Source organism: Aquarana catesbeiana, linkage group LG06 (assembly GCF_042186555.1).
Source record: "Aquarana catesbeiana isolate 2022-GZ linkage group LG06, ASM4218655v1, whole genome shotgun sequence".
Classification (NCBI taxonomy): Eukaryota; Metazoa; Chordata; class Amphibia; order Anura; family Ranidae; genus Aquarana; species Aquarana catesbeiana.
The window spans coordinates 78,798,188-78,820,460 of NC_133329.1; the positions used below are offsets into that span (position 1 = coordinate 78,798,188).

General features: G+C 44.3%; 1 protein-coding gene across 1 annotated transcript in view; it reads left to right on the forward strand.

Moving 5' to 3' along the window:
* RHBDL1 (rhomboid like 1) overlaps positions 1-12,425 on the forward strand; it is a 54,805-nt gene extending 42,380 nt beyond the window's left edge. The window contains exons 6-7 of the mRNA XM_073636285.1: positions 1,685-1,745; positions 4,415-12,425. Of these exons, the coding sequence (XP_073492386.1) occupies positions 1,685-1,745; positions 4,415-4,686 (333 nt within the window). The 3' untranslated portion in view covers positions 4,687-12,425. The remainder of the gene's footprint in view (positions 1-1,684; positions 1,746-4,414) is intronic.
* The last annotated feature ends 9,848 nt before the right edge of the window (positions 12,426-22,273 follow it).

Consider the following 22,273-nt stretch of genomic DNA (forward strand, 5'->3'; position numbering starts at 1 on the left):
CGAGTCTCTCCTGCCAACACCGACAAGGGTAATTCTGGAGATTCCTCACCACTCTCAGAGGACTTCTGGGATTTGCCTTCCTGGTTAAAAGGGGCGACAGTGGGGGAGGGGTGGGGTGTCAAGACTATCCCAGAGTTCCCAGAATTTTGGAAAATCCCTCTCCACAATGGCATCATGTGGTAAGTGAGACACTAACCCCACCTGATGAGATAGGTTACCTTTGGGGGGTCTCAAAAAACACTGTAGCCACAGGATACTCTCGGGTGTCCCCATGCACACAAATAACAGCCACCTTGTTATTCCCAGAGACCTCTGTAGTAACTAATTCAGCTTTTACCAATGTCACCAGGCTACCTGAATCCAGCAACCCAACAACATTTCTACCATTAATATACATTTTGCATAAATGTTTCTCAGTTCCCCGAATGGCAGTGCATGCAACTGTCGCAAACAGCGACTGACGTCTGTCCCTTAGAAAGTCATATTGCATATGGTTCATCCACAACTTGGCAATTTGTTGCAATATGTCCCTCTTGCCGCCAGCGGTAGCAAACAATCTTTTTCACTGCCTCTTGCAGTCTTGACTTCCTGGGCTGCTCTCGCCAGACATTAGGTAGAACTCCCACCCTTTCACTCTCTCCACCCCTTGGGGTTATCTTACCCGCTGCTGGGGATGGTCTGGTCTTAGGTTGGAAAGTCCGTGAGTCCCTGGAAGAGGAGGTTAGGTTCTCTGTAGCCAAATACCTTTCAACCAGATCCACAAGCTTGTCAGCCATTTCTGGGTCTCCATGGCTTACCCACTTTTGAATGGCAGTAGGAAGAGATCTCAGGAAATGATCCATAACAACACGTTCCACAATCTTTGGTGCAGTCAAAGTCTCTGGCTGCAGCCACTTTCTGCTCAGGTGAATGAGATCATACATTTGAGACCTGGGGGGGTTTTCCAAGCCGAAAAGTCCAGTTATGCACACGCTGAGCCCGGACGGCCAAGGTGACACCCAGTCGTGCTAATATTTCTGTTTTTAGCACAACATAGTCTTTTGCTTGGTCAGGCTCTAGGTCATAATAGGATTTCTGCGATTCCACCAGATAATAGAGTGGCCACCAGTCCAGCCTACTGCTCCTTGGGCCACTTTTCCCTTTCAGCGGTCCTTTCAAACGTGGTCAAAAATACCTCAGGATCATCCTCTCCAGTCATTTTTGGCAGTAAACAGCTCACACAAAATGATGCTATATTAGTGGAACCACTTGCCTCACTGGTCTGCGGACGTTGCTGCATTAATGTCTCCACTTGTTGGAGTCTCTGCTCCCGCAACAGATCTGTAAAGTGGGCCTCAGATTGTTGCTGGGCTTGTTGCTGAGCTTCCAGACTCTGCTGCAAAGTTGCATTTGTTTGCTGTTGAGCTGCAAGGCTCTTTTGCAAACCTGCATTTGTCTGCTGCTGATTTGCATTTGCTAGAGCCAGCTGTCTCAGTATCTCCTCCATGCTGGCCTTAAAAAAAACGGCCCTTCACCAAGGGTGAGGGGGTTAGCGGGTGTGTGTGACCCCCTGGAAGAGTTCACTACACAAAAATTAGGGGTCTGGAAAGTGTTTTTACCCTCTTTATTCTGCACAGCCATATAGAATGGGTTCAAAGGTTTTGCTTTGGATGTGGCCAATTAACATCATCCTTTTCTGTTACAGAACTGGGCTGGAATGCGATGCCCTTACAAGGTCCTTCGAATGGTTCTTGCATTGGTTTGTAGTAAGTACATACACACAAAAATAAATGAATATATATACTGTATCTACTATATTGTCAAAAGTATTGGGAGGCGGGCCTTTACACACATGAACTTTAATGGCATCCCAGTCTAATGCCCCATACACACGGTCGGATTTTCCGATGGAAAATGTCCGATCGGAGCGTGTTGTCGGAAATTCCGACCGTGTGTGGGCTCCATCGGACATTTTCCATCGGATTTTCCGACACACAAAGTTGGAGAGCAGGAGATAAAATTTTCCGACAACAAAATCCATTGTCGAAAATTCCGATCGCGTGTACACAAATCCGACGGACAAAGTGCCACGCATGCTCAGAATAAATAAAGAGATGAAAGCTATTGGCCACTGCCCCGTTTATAGTCCCGACGTACGTGTTTTACGTCACCGCGTTCAGAACGATCAGATTTTCCGACAACTTTGTGTGACCGTGTGTATGCAAGACAAGTTTGAGCCAACATCCGTTGGAAAAAATCCTAGGATTTTGTTGTCGGAATGTCCGAACAAAGTCCGACCGTGTGTACGGGGCATTAGTCCGTAGGGTTCCATATTGAGTTGGATCACACTTTGCAGCTATAATGGCTTCAACTCTTCTGGGAAGGCTGTCTACAAGGTTTAGAAAGGATCTTCCAGAAGCACATTTGTGAGGTCAAATACTGATGTTGGACGAGAAGATCTGGCTCGCAGTCTCCACTCTAGTTCATACCATAGGTGTTCCATTGGGTTGAGGTCACAACTCTGTGCAGGCCTGTCAAGTTCCACCACCCCAAACTCGCTTATCCATGTCTTTATGGACCTTGCTTTGTGCACTGGTCCAAATCATTTGGTGGAGGGGTGATTATGGTGTGGGGTTGGGCTTAGTTCCAGTGAAGGGAATTCTTAAGGCGTCAGCATACCAAGACAATTTCATGTTTGGGGATGGCCCCTTCCTGTTCCAACATGACTGCGCACCAGTGCAAAAAGCAAGGCCCATAAAGACAAGGATGAGCGAGTTTGGAGTGAAGGAACTTGACTGGCCTGCACAGAATCCTGACCTCGACTCGATAGAACACCTTTGGGATGAATTAGAGTGGAGACTGCAAGCCAGGCCTTCTTGTCCTACATCAGTGTCTGACCTCACAAATGCTCTTCTGGAAGAATGGTCAAACATTCCCATAGACACACTCCTAAACCTTATGGACAGCCTTCCCAGAAGAGTTGAAGCTGTTATAGCTGCAAAGGGCGGGCCAACTCAATATTGAACCCTACAGACTAGGACTGGGATGTCATAAAAAGTTCATGTGCGTGTAAACGCAGGCATATAGTATAGTATATATATATATATATATATATATATACCGTATTTATCGGCGTATAACACGCACCCCAAGTTTAGGAGGGAAGTTTAAGGAAAAAAACTTACATTTAAATGCCCATCAATGCAGCCTTATCAGTGTCCATCTGTAGCCTTGTCAGTGTCCATCTGTAGCCTTGTCAGTGTCCATCTGTTGCCTTGTCCCTGTGTCATTTGCAAACTTGTAGGTACACTGCCATTTAAAAATGGTGCCGCTGTTCTCGCCGGCTTTTGGACGCACTCGGCCGTTCTCGGCGGCTCTCGGCCGCTCTCAGCGGCTTTCGGACCCACTCGGCAGCTCACGGTGGCTTTCAGATGCACTCGGCCGTTCTCGCCGGCTTTCAGCCGCCCTCGGCGGGTTTCGGATGCAGCGGGACTGCGAGAGCCGCCGAAAGCCGCCGAGAATGGCCGAAAGCCGCCGAGAGCGGCCAAAAGGCTCACAATTGGCGGGGGATCGGCGTATAACATGCACCCACGATTTTCCCCTGATTTTAAGGGGAAAAAAGTGCGTGTCATACGCCGATAAATACGGTATATATATATATATATATATATATATATATATAATATTCATTGGTGTCAGTGGGTAGAAATGAGCCTCTATCATTGGTGTCAGTGGGAAAAAATTAGCCACAATCATTGGGGTTGGTGGATAAAAATGAGCCCCAATTCTTGGCGTAAGTGGGTAAAAATGAGCCCCATCCACAGGTGTCAGTGGGTAAGAATGGGCCCTGTTCATTGTCTACAGTGAGATAAAATTAACCCCAATTGGTTTTTGTGGGTAAAATGAGCCCCTATCATTGGTGTCAGTCGGTAAAAATGAGCCTCAATCTTTGGCGTCAGTGGGTAAAAATGGCCCCCAATCATTTGCTTTAGCTGGATAAAATTATCTCCCAATCATTGGGGTCAGTGGGATAAAATTAGCTCCAATTGGTGTTAGTGGGTAAAAATGAACCCCAGTCATTGGTGTCAGTGGGTAAAAATGAGCCCTATCATTGGCATCAGTGTGATAAAATTAGCCCCACTCACTGGGGTTAATGGGCTAAAATTAGCCCTGACAATGGTGGCCATGGGTAAAAAATTAGCTCCATTCACTAGCAGAAGTGGGCAAGAATGAGCCCCAGTCAGTGTCAGTAGGTAAAATTGAGCCCCTATCCATGGTGTTAGTAGGTAAAAATGAGTCCCAGTCCTTAGCATCGGTGGGTAAAAATGAGCCCCAATCACCACTTAGTTTTATTGTCCCAGTATACGTCAAGCATGAAGCTCTCCTTTTTGACCGCAAAGGTAACTTTTGTTTTAACTTTTCTCCTTGTCCACAGTGAGCTCAGAGGTGGGCCGTGCAGTGTGGCTTCGTTTTTCCCCACCGTTACCATCTGCTGGACCCCAGCCCAGCTTCATGGCCCACTTGGCAGGAGCCGCTGTTGGTGTCAGTATGGGCTTGACCATCCTGCGCAGCTATGAAGAGAACCTCCAGGACCAGTGCGGCTGGTGGGTCATCCTTCTGTGTTACGCCACTTTTCTAGCCTTCGCCATCTTCTGGAATGTGTTTGCTTACGACCTGCTCGGCGTTCAGATCCCGCATCCCCCCTGACCCTGACCACACTTGGGTGCTGAGATGAACCAGTTCCTCCACTCCCCCACAGCAAAGAACTGACTTTGTAAACTACTGCTGGCACCTTCGGCAGCCCCGAAGACTAACAGAATTGCGGTGGAGCCAGGTTGAGCCATTGGAGGGCTCTCACTTGCCCTTTACAATGAAAAGCAGAGTCATGTGATGCTGTTTGCTATGTATATATGTGGTCAGGTGATTTTATAATCTATTTTATTTTTAATTGCTGCTCTAAATTATTATACCTTGTACATAAAAGCTTTTCAGAAGGTGGGTTATCATCAGGTAAACAGACCCAAAAACAGACTGGGACCTGTTTATCAAACTGCATGGAGGAAGACAGTCCCAGACAATGTGTTGCCCAATCAAAGTCTTGCTTTAAAGTGATCCTGCCACCACAAATGCTTGCCACTGCCCTAATATCAGGTGCCTCAAGATGCCTACATATACCTCTCTTTCACTCCAGTAGTTTTTATTTAGTGCTCCCCAAGAACCTTGGAACCCAGACACCGCAATATGTAAAATTTGCCTTCCATGCAAAGTCAAAAGCTCTGGCCTGCTCTATACCATAACCCTTAAGATGCAAACTTTGAACCATGGAAGGCAAGGAGGGAACATCCTAGCTGTCAATAGCTAAGATTCAAGATCTATTTATAACATACGACAGGGTTTGGATGTTCCTTGGGTGCGTGGAGGCGCTTTTAAAATGACAGAAAGGTATGTGCGCCCACCTTGATGTGCCTTTTTTTCAGCAGACTAACCAACATTTATACTTTATATGGTGGCAGGATGACTTAAAAAAGCATGGGGATAAAAGTTTAACTGGCTGCTATGGGCCACAAAGTCTGTCAAGGACAGTTCTAATCTCGAACACGTTGACAGTGGAAGTATGTTATGGAAGAGTAAAATACTAACTCAAAGCGAAACTGCGCCGTAGGCCAGGTGTCCCAGTTTCACACATCCCATGGGTCCCAGTCTCTCTAATAGTGGTTAGACAATTAATTTCATTTATAGGTGTGTGTCTCATTTTTATGCACAGTCTTGCTCCTTTTTTTGAAGCGGCCAGTATTATCAGCTTATTGATGAGTGGAATAAGAAGCCCAATCAGGTCCAACCCATGCCATAGCATTGTACCTACATTGCTTCTATGCATCCTCCAAGTGTCCCATGCTGGCAGTTGAATATAGAAGTAGATGGATGCTAGAGGACCGTAGTTTCACTGCAATACTATTTGTCAGATTAGGACCAACACCTGCCTGGTAAAAAGGTCACATGACCAATTCCATTCTTTTCTTCTGTACATCCCGCTGCAGATCAATGGTAGATAGTGGGGGTAATATGCAGAGCATGTATATCCCCTTATTTTTGCCTGGCTATACTTTTTTTTGTTGTTTATTATATATATTTGCGTAATGATTGAGCCTATCCTGCTCCTTAAGGCCTAGAATTACATTGGTGATATTTAAAAGTCCTATCATCCTTCTAGATTATTCACCAAGAGTAGATATTGATCGCTTTAACAGATGGAACGGCTGGCTTCCCATGGTATGGACTATACAGGTATAGTGATTAACCTCACATAATTGTAATGCTCTGGATGTGGGGTATTATTGGCTGCTATATGCTGCTTGTGCAGCTTACACCATAGGGAGCCATGCATTCCATATATTTAGCGAACAATCCCCACCTTAGGTAAATGATTGGGGTTTATCTACCACCATGCTGCAAAGATCAGCAATGTTCAGTGGATAACAACCAACAAAAAGGGCAGTTGTACATTAATGCCCTGTACACACAATAGGATTTTTCGATGGAAAATGTGTGATAGGACCTTGTTGTCGGAAATTCCAACCGTGTTTAGGGTCCGTCACACATTTTCCATAGGAATTTCCGACACACAAAGTTTGAGAGCCTGCTATAAAATTTTCCGACAACAAAATCGGAAATTCCAATCGTGTGTACACAAATCCGATGCACAAAGTGCCACGCATGCTCAGAATAAATTAACAGACGAAAGCTATTGGCTACTGCCCCGTTTATAGTCCCGATGTACGTATTTTACGTCACCACGTTCAGAACGATCGGATTTTCCGACAACTTTGTGTGACCGTGTGTAAGCAAGACAAGTTTTAGCCAATATCCGTCTGAAAAAATCCATGGATTTTGTTGTCGGAATGTCCGATGAATGTCCGACTGTGTGTACAGGGCATAAGAAGCTGAGTGCTAGCTTCTGATTGGTTGCAGCTCACTGCTATTTGGGTATGTAGGAGCTGCTTAGGAGGTTGGTCTCATTCCTAAGTTGTCCTCTAAAATGTTCAAGCAGAGGAACTTCTCCAAAGCAGAAACTGGGCATGTGTCTATGGGGGCCTGGTGGTCAAATAGACAGGGAGCTAGCTTCTGATGGGTTGCAGTCCACTACTATTTGTGTATGTTGGAGCCCTTAAGGAGGGTAGTCCTCACTCTTTATTTGTCCTCTTAAACGCCCAAGCAGAGGAACTTCTCCAAAGCAGTAACTGAGCATGTGCCTACAGGGGCTTGGTGGTCAAATAGACAGGGAGTCAGCTTCTGTTGGGTTGCAGCCCATTGCTGTTTGTGTATGTTGGAGCTGTTAAGGACAGTCCTGATTCTTTAGTTGCCCTATAAAATGCCCAAGCAGAGGGACTTCTCCAGATCAGAAACTGGGTATGTGCTTACAGGGGGCTTGGTGGTCAAATAGACAAGGAGCTAGCTTCTGACTGGTTGCAGCCCACTGATATTTGTATATTTTGGAGCGGTTAAGGAGGAATGTCCAGATTCTTTAGTTGTTCTATAAAATGCCCAAGCTGAGGAACCTCTCCAAAGCAGAAAATGGGCATGTGCCTATGGGGGCCTGGTGGTCAAATAGACAGGAAGCTAGCTTCTGATAGTTTGCAGACCACTGCTGTTTGTGTATGTTGGAGCTGTTAAGAAGGACAGTCCAGATTCTTTAGTTGTCCTATAAAATGCCCAAGCAAAGGAACTTCTCCAAAGCAAAATTGTGCATGTGCCTACAGGGGCCTGGTGGTCAAATAGACAAAATAACTGCATGTTTAAATTGTTTTAATTCTTCTAAATGACTGTTATCGTTAACAATCACCATGCTGCCTTTCTCTTTTGAAGTCTTAGAAGTTGATTTAAGATACCGACAGAAATGTTGCTATTATATGCACTGACATAGCGCCATGAATGTTTTCTTTCTAGCTAGGAATTAGTCAACTAATCAGACTCCATCTGCTGTTCTCCCAACTGAACTTTATGGAATGGAGTGCAGAGGGCGTAGCTTTGATGGTTCCATATATTTAATTCCAGTAGCAAGGAATTATGGGAAGAACTGCAGGGGTGGGGGTAGCCAGGATGGATCTCGGCTATGGCCGTTTCCCCTCCTTAGAACCTAAAGTGGCACTTGTCCAGTGATGGTTTATATGGGCCAATGTGTGAAAAATTTAACGGATGTGTAAGTAACCAAACAATACTGTATTAGTCAAGCATGTGCAGCAATGAAAGAGGCCTTCTCCCACCCTGTAAAGGTGGTTAAAAAGGGATAATTGCACCCCTGCTACCCCTTTGGTTCACAAAATGATACACCCAAACCCTAGCTATAGGTGGAGACAAACCATACACTTTCCACTAAGCTATCTGGTAGAACTCCCATTGGTGAGGATAGAATGACTATCAAAAAGTGAGTAATTAGGAGGCAGGGCCAGAAAACAACCAAAAAGGTATGAGGCTTATTGAATCAGAAGATAGTGAGTAAGATCCACCTCAAAATCATGCTTCAGCTAGCTGCAGATTTCTGCTAAGTCTAGCCATTGCCTCTTGAAATAAAAGCACAAGTTCACCCTTGCCAACCATCTCCACAATGCCTGAACCATTTTTTTCTTACAAAGTTGTGACTGGTTGTCTCTAAAGCGGAACTAAACCCATCGATTTAACAGTTTAAAGAAACAGTTACATTCCTGGCACGAGACAGGAATGTAATTCTCACATTGGTTGTGCTCTCAACCAAACTTTCAAACCATCAAATGGTGGTGTCATAACTGATCACATGCACAGCAAGATGGCAGTTGAAGGTCAAACAGAGGCCAAGATGGCAGCTTCCTTGGCTGAAAACGATAGGAGGGTTTAGTTCCCCTTTAATACTTGTCTTCAGAACAAAAGTTCTGAAAGCTGCATAGTGGAAGTGTTTAGTAAGGATGAAAACTTGCACCTGCCTCCAGAAACAAGTTAGCTAGAGGCAATTTAAAGATAAACTCCAGGCAAACAACTAAATATACAGATGAAATAAATACACGGGAACGGTTTTACATTTCAAAGGACATCCAGTAACTGGCTCCTTGTGCTGCTTTTCCCTTGACCAGTCTGAGCTCTGCTGAACAGGGGTTTGCAAGAGGATAATACCAAGTCAAATTCCGGTGCCTATGCTGCTTACATTTAAAAACATAAATTTTGTGATTTATTAATGAATACAGAGCTTGTGTTTATATCTGCCTGGAGTTCATCTTTAAGACTTCAATTGGGTGCAGGAACAAATTTAAAGTTTTGCGCTTGTGGAAAAAAAAAAAAAAGTTTAGCTTGCAATTCCATGTTTGGGATTACCTGATGAAAACCCATCTGTAAAGCTAGAGGATATAAGCAGATGGTGTTCTTTTTCCCAGTGTGGTTACCATTGTGTGGTGGCTGCACCTGCGCACAATCCCTATACCAGTGATGGCGAACCTTGGCACCCCAGATATTTGGAACTACATTTCCCATGATGCTCAACTACCCTGCAGAGTGCATGAGCATCATGGAAAATGTAGTTCCAAAACATCTGGGGTGCCAAGGTTCGCCATCACTGCCCTATACTAAAGATCAGGTACAGGGAGAAGATTAAGGTCTTAAGAATCTTAAGGCCTGAGGGTAAAGTGTGTAAATAGATAAATTACACATACAACCCCCTTCTTCAAGATGCCAGCTCCAGACCTATAATTATCCAACCTGTTGGTCTATGTCTATGGCCATTTTCCTCGGCCTGTACAGAACAGATGGCAAAGGTACGTAGATGGCAGTAGCTATCTTTCAAGATGTAGACCTCTGTTTTGGGGAAAAGGAAGTCATTGCTAGTGACTTCATTACCCTCTCTTAATCCCAATCTCTTCTTCCTCCTTTATCTGAGGTTCTATGATATACAGTATACACCTTCTTGCAGTCCAAAACATTAAGCGTAGAAGAACACAGAGGGCATGTAGGCCTAGCGCATTATCCCCAATACATTTTTTTATTGAATAAAATAGAGGTGAATATACTCACAAACCACTACTTGTGTCAGAAAATCATCCGCTTAAGTCCATATGCGAAAATCCACAACACTTGTAGTCACATCGGCTAACGCGTTTCAAGGTTTCCCTCTTCTCCAGAGCCTAGTTTAGATGTCTCTTCAAATACAATATCTGATTGGTTGGACACCAGCTCTAGTAAACTGGCCTGAAACGGCAGAGGTACTGCCAGCGTGCAGTCCCTGCTAGCAAACCACATGACACAACCGCCATCTTTACCTGCCTGTTTTCTGTACCCACAAAGTTGCCTTGCTGGTTGATCCATCACTAAAAACTGAATTCCAGCCAGTCCTTGTAGCATCCTGTATTTATTTTTGTTTTTATTTATTACGGCTGTGTGGGCTCCTGCCCACACAGCCTCATCATCCATTTACCAGGATCTGTGAATGGAAAGTCTACAAGTCCCATCTGCCACCACGGCAGAAGGACTCACGGATATTGAAAGTACCAGTGAGGTGATGTCAGCTTACCAGTAGTCAATTGTTAACTTCCTCCAGCCCCATATCTCTGTATGAATCTGGTGCTGGCTTAGGCCGGGTTCACATATGCTGCAGTTCACAGCAGAGGGTCCAATGAGTTCCCGCTCACCGATTCAGGAGCGAATCAGGTCCAAATTTTTGCCTGAATTTGCACCTGAATCGGAAACCAAAGACACACAGGGCCCTTTTTAAATGCAAACCGTGACTGCCCTAGGGCTGTGTGAACCGGCTCCATTGAGAGCTGGTCACATTCACCTGTCATGTGAACTAAATGCAGAGAAACCCGCATTGAATTTGCATATGTGTGAACCCAGCCTTAAACAATGCAGGAGCTTGAGTACTGCGTCCGTGATGCACTGATTGTGGTTGCAATGCTCTGCAGGCTTCAGTGCAAACATATTTTAAAAATTCTAAATTTTTTTAAAATAGTTATTGGTGCATTTTTTTCAAAAGTTGGACAACGTCTTTAAAATGATTACAGATGATGGGTTACAGAGATAGCTGTCTCAGCTTCATTCCCATCCAGGCCTTAGCAGGGTCCTACAGCCATCTTGCACCTTCAATGGTCAAAATATTGTCCTATCCTCCATCTCAGAGCCCCAATCAGGAAAGTTGTTGGCTGGTTATATGCCACACAAATAAATGGCACATCAACTTCTTATACCAGGTCAGGGTCTCAGCAGGGTTCTACAGCCATCTCGCACTTTCGATGGTCAAAATATTGGCTTATTTTCCATCCCTGAACCCCAATCATGAACGTTATTGGCTGGTTATATGCCACACATATAAATAGCATGTCAATTTCTCATTCCAGGTCTAGGTCTTAGCAGAGCCCTACAGCCATCTTGCGCTTTCGGTGCTCAAAATATTGTTTTTTTTTCCATCTCAGAAACCCAATCAGGAAAGTTGGCTGGTTATATGCCACACAAATGGCAAGTCAACTTCTCATTACAGATCTTAGCAGTATCCTACAGCCATCTCACACTTTCACTGGTCAAAATATTAGCCTATCCTCCATATCAGAGCCCCAATCAGGAAAGGTGTTGGCTGGTTATATGCCACACATTTATCAACGTCTCATTCCATGTGTTAGCAGGATCCTACAGCCATCTCGCACTTTCGATGGTCAAAATATTGGCTTATTTTCCATCTAAGAAACCCAATCAGGAAAGTTGTTGGCTGGTTATATGCCACACAATTTCTCATTCCAAGTCCAGGTCTTAGCAGGGTCCTACAGGCATCTCGCACTTTCGATGGTCAAATTATTGGCCTATCCTCCATCTCAGAGCCCCAGTGAGAAAAATTGTTGACTGGTTATATGCCACACAAATATATGGCACATCAACTTCTCAGTGCACTGTACCTTCCAAATTTAAAATGCAATCCAGAAGCTTTATATAACATTTATCCTGTGTAGTCAGGTTCTGTGAATTCTATTCCTGGCTGTAGTGCTTTCTTAGCTCATTACTGGATACAAAAATCAAAATATTGATATAAAATTTCAATTCCACACCTTCTATTGGCTTGTATATAAATATATGTATATGAATCTTTATAAGACAGCCTATAGTACTCCTTATACTTGGATCCAGCAGTGAGTATATAGGCCTGTCCAAGCTATTAGATTATGTTGGCTCATGCGGCAGCCATCTTGGATCCAAAGCAGACTAGGCCACGTGCCACATATGACAAACAGCACTTTTAAAAATGTAAAAGTTAATAGCAATTGAGATTTATTTATTACTGACAAAAGTATTTAAACATTATTTAGAGATCAATATGTAATTTAAAAAAGAGACAGAGATTAAACATGTTTTATTGTATTAAAAAATATAATGAGGCTTTAGAGAAAGGACAGAAAATGGTTCTCCAAAACTAGGTCCCACGAATTCTTAAAAAAGTGCCAAAATACAAAGATGAGTTGAACCCCTAAACAGGTGTAAGTGGGATGAAATCTTTAAGAAATAATATTTATTTTCTATAAATATGATTGTGTTGTACCATGGTGGTTATTTTTATTAACCGGTCATTTTCTGTTTATTTGGGAAGAGGACAAAGGGTGTTGTACAATGGGATAATGATTGCTTTAAGAGTAAATAAAATCAACATGCTGTACAAAAATCACTTTCTGTTTAATGCTTCTAAGTTTTGAAAAATTTTCTTTACCTGATGTTTTAATACAACTATAAATGGATACTTTTAAGTTTAAACTTAATACAGGATTTTATATGTCGCCGACAATCTATGCAGCACTTTACATACAGTAAGGGAAAAAAGTATTTGATCCCCTGCTGATTTTGTACGTTTGCCCACTGACAAAGAAATAAATCAGTCTATAATTTTAATGGTAGGTTTATTTTAACAGTGAGAGACAGAATATCAACAAAACTATCCAGAATAACGCATTTAAAAAAAGTTATAAATTGATTTGCATTTAATGAGTGAAATAAGTATTTGATCTCCTATCAATCAGCAATATTTTTGGCTCCCAGGTATCTTCTATACAGGTAACGGGCTGAGATTTAGAGCACTCCCTTAAAGAGCACCTAATGTCAGCTTGTTACCTGTATAAAAAGACACCTCTCTACCGAAGCGATCAATCAATATAATTCCAATCTCCCCACCATGACCAAAGAGCTGTCCAAGGATGTCAGGGACAAGATTCTAGACCTACACAAGACTGGAATGGCTACAAGACCATCGCCAAGCAGCTTGGTGAGAGGGTGACAACAGTTGGTGCGATTATTCGCAAATGGAAGAAACACAAAATAACTGTCAATCTCCCTCGGTCTGGGGCTTCATGCAAGATCTCACCTTGTGGAGTTTCAATGATCAGGAGAACGATGAGGAATCAGCCCAGAACTACACAGGAGAATCTTGTCAATGATCTCAAGGCAGCTGGGACCATAGTCACCAAGAAAACAATTGGTAACACACGTGAAGGATTGAAATCCTGCAGCGCCCGCAAGGTCCCCTGCTCAAGAAAGCACATGTACAGGCCCGTCTGAAGTTTGCTAATGAACATCTGAATGAATCAGAGGAGAACTGAGTGAAAGTGTTGTGGTCAGATGAGATCAAAATCAAGTTTTTTGGCATTAGCTCAACTCGCTGTGTTTGGAGGAGGAGGAGTGCTGCCTAAGAACACCATCGCCACCATCAAACATGGAGGTGGCAACATTATGCTTTGGGGCATTTTTCTGCTAAGGAAACAGGACACTGCATCAAATGGATGATGGACGGGGCCATGTACCATCAAATCTTGGGTGAGAACCTCCTTCCCTCAGCCAGGGCATTGAAAATAGGTCGTGGATGGGTATTCCAGCATGACAAAACACACGGCCAAGGCAACAAAGGAGTGGCTGAAGAAGAAGCCCATTAAGGTCTTGGAGTGGCCCAGCCAGTCTCCAGACCTTAATCCCACAGAAAATATGTGGAGGGAGCTGAAGGTTCGCGTTACCAAATGTCTCGCCTCAAAACCTTAATGACTTAGGATCTGCAAAGAGGAGGACAAAATCCCTCCTCAGCTGTGTGCAAACCTGGTGGCCAACTACAAGAAACGTCTGACCTCTGTGATTGCCAACAAGGGTTTTGCCACCAAGTACTAAGTCATGTTTTGTGAAGGGGTCAAATACTTTTCTTGATCATACATCACGGGACACAGAGTATCCATTACTTAGTGGGTTAGATAGGCACCTTTGGTGATTGGACACTGGTTAACCCCAATTAAGGAGAATTCCTCTCTATATAACCCCTCCCACACAGGGAGGTCCTCAGTTTTTTCGCCAGTGTCTAAGGTGGTTGGTCACGTAAAACATGTGCTGTGAAGAAAGCTCCAGTTAGGTCCCTGCGGGGGCTTAAAGGGCTATGCTGACCGGATCCATATCTCGGGCCGATTTTTTTGACTCCCAAGAAGGTATGGTACCCGGGCCTCGTCATCCGAAGAAACAAGGTTTTGCCTGTAAGTCTCTCTTTGGATGCTACCCGTCGTGATGGGTGAAGGCTGGAAACTGTCTGTTCTCAGCAGTTTCTGCGGCGGGCACAGGTAAGAGAAGTTAATCCTATATATATATATTTCCATTTATAATATATATATATATATTATAAATGGATTTTCTTCAGAGTAGTTGTTTGTCTTACCTGATTTTCGCCACTAGAGGGAGTAAAGAACAACTTACGTGCCTTTTCAGATACGCACTCAGTGAAGCTGGTCTCCAGGCCGCTCACCTCCTCCACTGCAGGCTCTGCCACAGATGATTTTTACAAGGGGGTCCCACGTAGTCTGAGGGTCCAGCGGGGGGGCTCTACGATAGGGGGCGTGCTTTTACAGTTTTTGGCAGGGAACAGGGGGGGGGGCGAGGTTGCGGCACCATGCATGTGCGGCGTGCACGGAGCTCCATTGTGCAGGCGCCAGGCGGCTAATTTAAAAGCCCAGAGCGTTCAGAGCTCTGTAAAACAGGTGGACACAGAGTGTGGGCAGTAAGCATCCTAAGTGGTCAGGTTAACCTAAGACACCTACTCGGCATCAGGTTGTGCAGTATTAAGCATATATGTATATTGTGAGACTTTTAGCACAACAGTGATTGCATATGTACTAGATACCTCTGCTTTGTAGCTTTGGACTATGTCTCCTTGGAAGAGGGCTCAGGGGGAGGTAACAAGGGCACAAGGAAATCACCGCCTACGTCTAGGGGTCCTAAAGATGCCTGTAGATTACCATCCTCCCCTGCAAGACTGGAGCCAGCCTCACAGGATGAGTCAGTGCCCCTGTCAGGTTTTGCAGCCTCTCCCAATGTTACAGCCCCAGCATATGTCACAGAGGATTCCCTTAGGGCTACATTGGAGGGTTTTGAGGGAAGAATTATGAATTTTATTTAAGCTTCCTTAAAAGATAGATAGGTAGATCCCCTCTCTCTGCTACACTTTCTCTGTCAGATGGTTCTTCTGACAATGAGGAGAGATCCCTATCCAGAGATAGGGATCAAGAGCAGTCGGAGGATTCAGAGGAAGAGGAGAGAGCTTCCTCCTCTCAGGCACTCAAAAAGCAAGTCCAGTATTATACTGAACTAGTGCGTTCCACATTCAAAATGCCCTCTACTGAAGCCGCTACATCCTTTGTTTCTTCCCTCTGGGTCAGAAGGATCCCACAGACTGCTTTTTCCTTTGCAATTCATTCTTTAATGGATACATTGTTGTATGAGGACTGGGGACATCCCGATAAACTGTTTTCTCCTCCTATAAGGTTTTCTATGCTTTATCCTCTGGAGGAAAGCTTCACCAAGAAGTGGGAGGTCCCATCCGTGGATGCGGCTGTCTCTTGTGTGAATAAAAACCCGACCTGTCCCCTAGACAATGCTCAGGTGTTTAAGGATCCAACTGATAAGAAGCTGGAAACTTTATTAAAAACCTCCTTTTCCATGGCTGGCGCTGTAGTCCAACCTACAGTCGCAACTGTGGGTTTGTGTCAATTCCTCAAGGAACAGGTTAAGCAGATGCTTAGTCTCCTTCCCAGTGAGGAAGTGGAGAACTATGCAGACCTTCCACAGGTGCTGTGTTTTATGATTGATGTCATTCTGGATTCTGCCCAGCAAGCATCTCGTTTGTCCCTCCTGTTAGTACACATGCTCAGGTCCCTTTGGCTTAAAAATTGGGCAGCAGAGCTTTCATGCAAAAGATACTTAGCTGGCTTCCCATTCAAAGGGGAACCCCTATTTGAGGATGACCTGGATAAATTTATCCAAAAAACTACAGGTGGTAAATCTACACACCTACCAATCAAAAGGAGTAAACGTCCATCATTCAAGCGGTCTCTTTCTCATTCCCCTACAGCGTCAGGCTCTAAGCAGTGGCGACGGCCTTCCCAATCTACTTTCAGAGGAAAGGCCCAAGGTCACGCCCAAGGGCAGAAAAAGACTTGGGGAAGAAAGCCTGCCAAGCAGAGCCCCAAAACATCCCTATGAAGGGGCGCCCCCACTCGGCCGAATGGGGGGAAGGCTCCTACAGTTTTCAGAAGCCTGGCGGGAAGAGGTTCAAGACAAGTGGGTGGTCCCTTCAGTGTCTCTAGGCTACAAGATAGAGTTCCTAGAGCTTCCACCAGCTTGTTTCCTAAGGTCAAGAGTTTCCAAAGATCCAGTAAAACGGAAACCGCTACTTCTGGCCTTAGTTTGCTTACTATCCCAGGGGGTAATAGTAGAAATGGACCCAAAAGATCAGGGTTCAGGGTTCTATTCGAATCTCTTCACCGTTCCAAAGCCAAATGGAGATGTCAGACCCATCCTAGATCTAAAGGATCTGAATCAATTTCTACACATTCGATCCTTCCGAATGCAGTCAATTCGTTCGGTGGTCTCCACCCTGCAAGGGGGAGAATTTATGGCATCAATAGATATCAAGGATGCATATCTTCATGTGCCGATTTTTCCCGCTCACCAAGAATATCTAAGGTTCGCAGTAGACCAGCGCCATTTCCAATTTGTGGCCCTTCCTTTTGGTCTCACTACAGCTCCTCGAATTTTTACAAGAATTCTAGACCCTCTCTTAGCAAATCTAAGAGCTCAGGGCATAACCCTGGTAGCTTATCTAGACGACTTGCTACTCATAGAGCAATCGGTGGCACACCTGAACTGTGCTGTCTTCAAGACAGTAAAACATTTGGAAAGACTAGGCTGGATAATCAACCAAGAGAAGTCTTCCTTGCAACCTTCAACAAGGTTGGAGTATCTAAGTATGATCATAGACCATTCAAGGCAGGGTGTTTCTACCAGAGCCATAAGGTCAAGGCCATAAGAGCTCTAGTCCACCTAGTATTAAGCAAAAAGAGCCCATCCATTCGGCTATGTATGAGACTGTTAGGAAAGATTGTCGCCTCTTTCGAGGCTGTTCCATTTGCCCAGTTTCACTCAAGGTCTCTGCAGAGAAGCATTCTCGCAGCTTGGAACAAGAAGCCTCATGCCTTGGATCTTCCTATGTGCCTATCCCCAAGGATACGCAAAAGCCTCAATTGGTGGTTACGAACCAAAAATCTTTTGAAAGGCAAAGCCTTTCTTCCACTACAATGGAAGATCGTAACCACAGATGCCAATCTGACAGGCTGGGGAGCAGTTCTGGAAGAGACATGCACGCAGGGAAGATGGTCTGCAACCGTTTGCCCATCAATATTCTAGAAATTCGGGCAATTTACTTGGCCCTCATGGACTAGTCTTACAGGCTACAGGGTCATCCTATCCGGATACAATCCGACAATGTCACGGCAGTGGCTTACATCAATCACCAAGGTGGCACCAGAAGTCTGGATGCCCAAAAGGAAGTGAATCGCATTCTTGCATGGGCAGAAGGCCATGTTCCCTGCCTGTCTGCGGTATTTATCCCAGGAGTGGAAAATTGGCAAGCGGATTTCTTAAGCCGCCGGCAACTATGCCCAGGAGAATGGTCCCTACACCCCGACATATTCCAGATCATATGTCAAAAGTGGGGTACCCCGGATGTGGATCTATTCGTGTCTAGATTCAACAAAAAGCTGGACAAATTCATGTCAAGAACAAAGGATGTACTTGCTCAGGGGTCAGATGCTCTGACAATTCCATGGGATCAGTACAATCTAATCTACGCCTTCCCTCCAAACCCACTTCTTCCGCGGTTCCTGGGGAGGGTCTAAAGGGAAACAAAGTCGGTCCTTTTAGTAGCCCCGGCTTGGCCCAGACGACCTTGGTATGCAGAGATCATAAAGATGGCAGTGGGCAGGCCTTGGGTCCTCCCATTCCGGCCAGATCTGCTCTCACAGGGTCTGATTTGCCACCCTGCTTTACGAAGTCTAAATTTGATGGTTTGGCTGCTGAAACCCACATTTTAAAAGACCATGGGCTCTCTGAATCAGTCCTTTCCACTCTGGTCAATGCCAGAAAGCCGGCCTCCAGGCTTATTTACTACAAAATCTGGAAGGCATATGTTTCCTGGTGTGAACCCAGGGGATGGCATCCCAGAAGGTATATCATTAGCAGGATCTTGACCTTTCTTCAGTCAGGCCTAGAGATGAAATTGGCCTTGAGCACTATCAAAGTCCAAATTTCGGCTTTGTCAGTATTTTTCCAGAAGCCAGTTGCTTCACATTCCCTTGTCCGGTCCTTTGTTCAGGGGGCACTGCGACTGAATCCGCCAGTCAAACCTCCAATATGCCCATGGGATTTGAATTTGGTGTTGTCGGCATTACAGGGACAACCCTTTGAACCATTACACCTGGCTCCTTTAGCACTTTTGACTAAAAAATTAGTCTTCTTGATAGCCATATCCTCTGCTAGAAGAGTATCAGAGTTGGCAGCTCTTTCTTGTAAAGAGCCGTATTTGATTATTCACAAGGACAGGATAGTTATGCGTCCTAATCGTTCCTTCTTACCCAAGGTGGTTTCAGGATTCCATTTGAATCAAGATGTGATCCTACCATCCTTTTTTCCAGATCCGCAGTCCGCGGAGGAAGAATCTTTGCACACTCTTGATGTGGTTAGCGCAATCAGTGTCTATCTGCAGGCAACCGCACAGATACGGAAGACTGATTGTTTGTTCATTCTGCCAGATGGCCATAAGAAAGGCCAAGCAGCGTCGAAATCCACTCTTTCTAGATTGATTAGACAGGTTATTTTTCAGCTTATGGTATAAAGAGGAAGAATCCTCCTTTTCATGTGAAAGCGCACTCAACTAGGGCTGCTAGTGCTTCTTGGGCAGTGCATCACCAGGCCTCCATGGCTCAGATCTGTAAGGCTGCGACTTGGTCTTCAGTCCATACATTTACCAGATTCATCAGGTGGATGTAAGAGGGCCTTCGGGCGCAGTATACTGCAGGCTGCAGTTTAGTTCCTCTGGTCCGTTTGCGGTCTATTTTCTGATCTGTGTCTCCCTCCCCTCAAATGAGCATTGCTTTGGGACATCCCACTATGTAATGAATACTCTGTGTTCCGTGATGTATGATCAAGAAAACAGAATTTTTAAGTACAGCTTACCTGTAAAATCCTTTTCTTGGGAGTACATCACGGGACACAGAGCTCCCGCCCTTCTATGGGTTTTACGTGGTTACCTATTGCTTTGCTACAAAACTGAGGTCCTCCCTGTGTGGGAGGGGTTATATAGGGGAGGAATTCTCCTTAATTGGGGTTAACCAGTGTCCAATCACCGAAGGTGCCTATCTAACCCACTATGTAATGAATACTCTGTGTCCCATGATGTACTCTCAAGAAAAGGATTTTACAGGTAAGCTGCATTTAAAAATCCTGTTAATTCACTCTTAAAAATGCAAATCAATTTATGACTTTTTTGATATACGTTTTTAAAAAAAAAAATTTGTTGTTATTCTGTGTCTCACTGTTAAAATAAACCTACCATTAAAATTATAGAATGACCATTTCTTTGTCAGTGGGCAAACTTACAAAATCAGCAGGGCATCAAATACTTTTTTCCCTCACTGTATATTGTACATTCACATCCTTCCCTCAAGGAGCATACAATCTAAGGTCCCTATCTCACATACAGACATATACTAGGGACAATTTAGAGAGGACTCTTAGGCACCCAGCACTGCCACATGGGTAAAGCAGGAGAGTCCTCAGCCCCGTGTAGCTGAAATTGTATCTGTGCCCACAATATGGTATTGACATATTATTGAATCTAAATTCAAGGCTGAAGTGTAAAACATTTCATTAAAATACATTTCTTTCTTTTATGCCTTTCATAGATATGCGCTTCTTTTTTCATTCCTTGCAGCATCTATAGAGAAATTGCTGTAGGGCTCACTGTCCTAATTTCCTCACTGTGGACACTATGGGGTTGATTTCCTAAAACCGGAGAGTGCAAAATCTGATGCAGCTCTACATAGAAACCAATCAGCTCCCAGGTTTTTTTTTTTGTCAAAGTTTAATTGGACAAGCTGAAGTTAGAAGCTGATTGGCTACCGTGCACAGCTGCACCAGATTTTGCCCTCTCCAGTTTTAGTAAATCAACCCTTATGCCTGTTTCTTCTCTGGGCCAATGTTCATGTAACAGCTCCCTGGTAGTTTTAGGATATGAGCAGCGATGTAATTACGTCTCAGCGGGAGGATCTTTGCGGCTCAAACTCCTAGTCTGTCCCGCCCACTATGACAGTATACTTTGATTGACAGGCCAGGGGACTCCTGGTCTGTCATGCCTATTAAAGGCGGACTAGACTGATTGGCAGCCCACTACCAGCAGTATAAAAGAAACAAGGGGGGGGGGGGGCGGCGCCTCTCTAAGTGTAGTATTAAAACAGTATCATTTATTGCACAAGATTAAAAACACTTACAAGATAGACGCAGTAGAACTGCTAGGACTACATACTTATGATGAGCATGACTCACACTTATATCTTGTCGCCTCTCCCCCCCTTGTTTCTTTTATATGTTTTGCAGAGTTGCTGGACACACTCTGAGGATGGCTGCCTCTTTTTAACCACTTACGGTCCGCCCGCCGCAGTTTTACGACGGCTGTTTGAAGGAGGACATCGTTGTTATGGCAGCAGCTAGCTGCCATAACCCTGGTATCCTCTTCTTCAGCGGGCGGTCTGCTACAAGATAAAAGTGGTCTCTGCAGCGGATTCGTCGCGAGATCACTTTTATCGGCAGCGAGAGAGGGGCCCCCCTCCCACTGCGCTTGGGTGCCCTCCGCCGCTTACCGGAGCCGTCGGCAGCGGCGGAGAGCGATCGCGTCTTGTCTCCTGTTAGGTATGAAGACGAGTGAGGGTAAGATGGACCCCACCTGTCTCCATAACAATGCAGGGCGGAAGCGACGTCAAAACATCACTTCCGCCCACAGCTCTTAAAGGGCCATTTTTTTTTAATGATTTTTTTTAAATGACAATTTTTTTTTTTTTTAATTGCATTTTAGTGTAAATATGAGATGTGAGATCTTTTTGACCCCAAATCTCATATTTAAGACGTCCTGTCATGCTTTTTTCTGTTACAAGGGATGTTTACATTCCTTGTAATAGGAATAAAAGTAACAACATTTTTTAAATTTTTTTTAGAAAACAGTGTAAAAATAAAACATAAAAGGTAAAAGAAAAAAGAAAAAAAAAATTTAAACGAGCCCCGTCCCGACGAGCTCGCGTACAGAAGCATATGAAAACGGTCTTCAAACCACACATGAATGAATGAATGAATGATTTGTAAAGCGCTGCAAATGCGAACTGAATCGCCTCAAGGTGAGGTATCGCCGCGATCGGTAGAGCGAAGGCAATAATTTTAGCCCTAGACCTCCTCTGTAACTCAAAACATGCAATCTGTAGAATTTTTTAAACGTCCCCTATGGAGATTTTTAAGGGTAAAAGTTTGTCGCCATTCCATGAGCGGGCGCAATTTTGAAGCGTGACATGTTGGGTATCAATTTACTCGACGTAACATTATCTTTCATATAATAAAAAAAAACAAAATTGGGCTAACTTTACTGTTGTTTTAATTCAAAAAAGTTTATTTTTTCCAAAAAAAGTGAGCTTGTAAGACCGCTGCGCAAATATGGTGTGACAGAAAGTATTGCAACAACCGCCATTTTATTCTCTAGGGTGTTAGAAAAAAAAAATGTATAAATGTTTGGGGGTTCTAAGTAATTTTCTAGCAAAAAAAAACTGTTTTTAACCTTCACTAACAGCAGTAATGCCCCACTGTATGATAGGACTTGTTTTTTGATGCAGTGCTGACCAGAGATTGACCAGAGATATGACCATTGGTACATTAGTGAGCCTTCCTTCAGGTTCCCAGGCAAAGC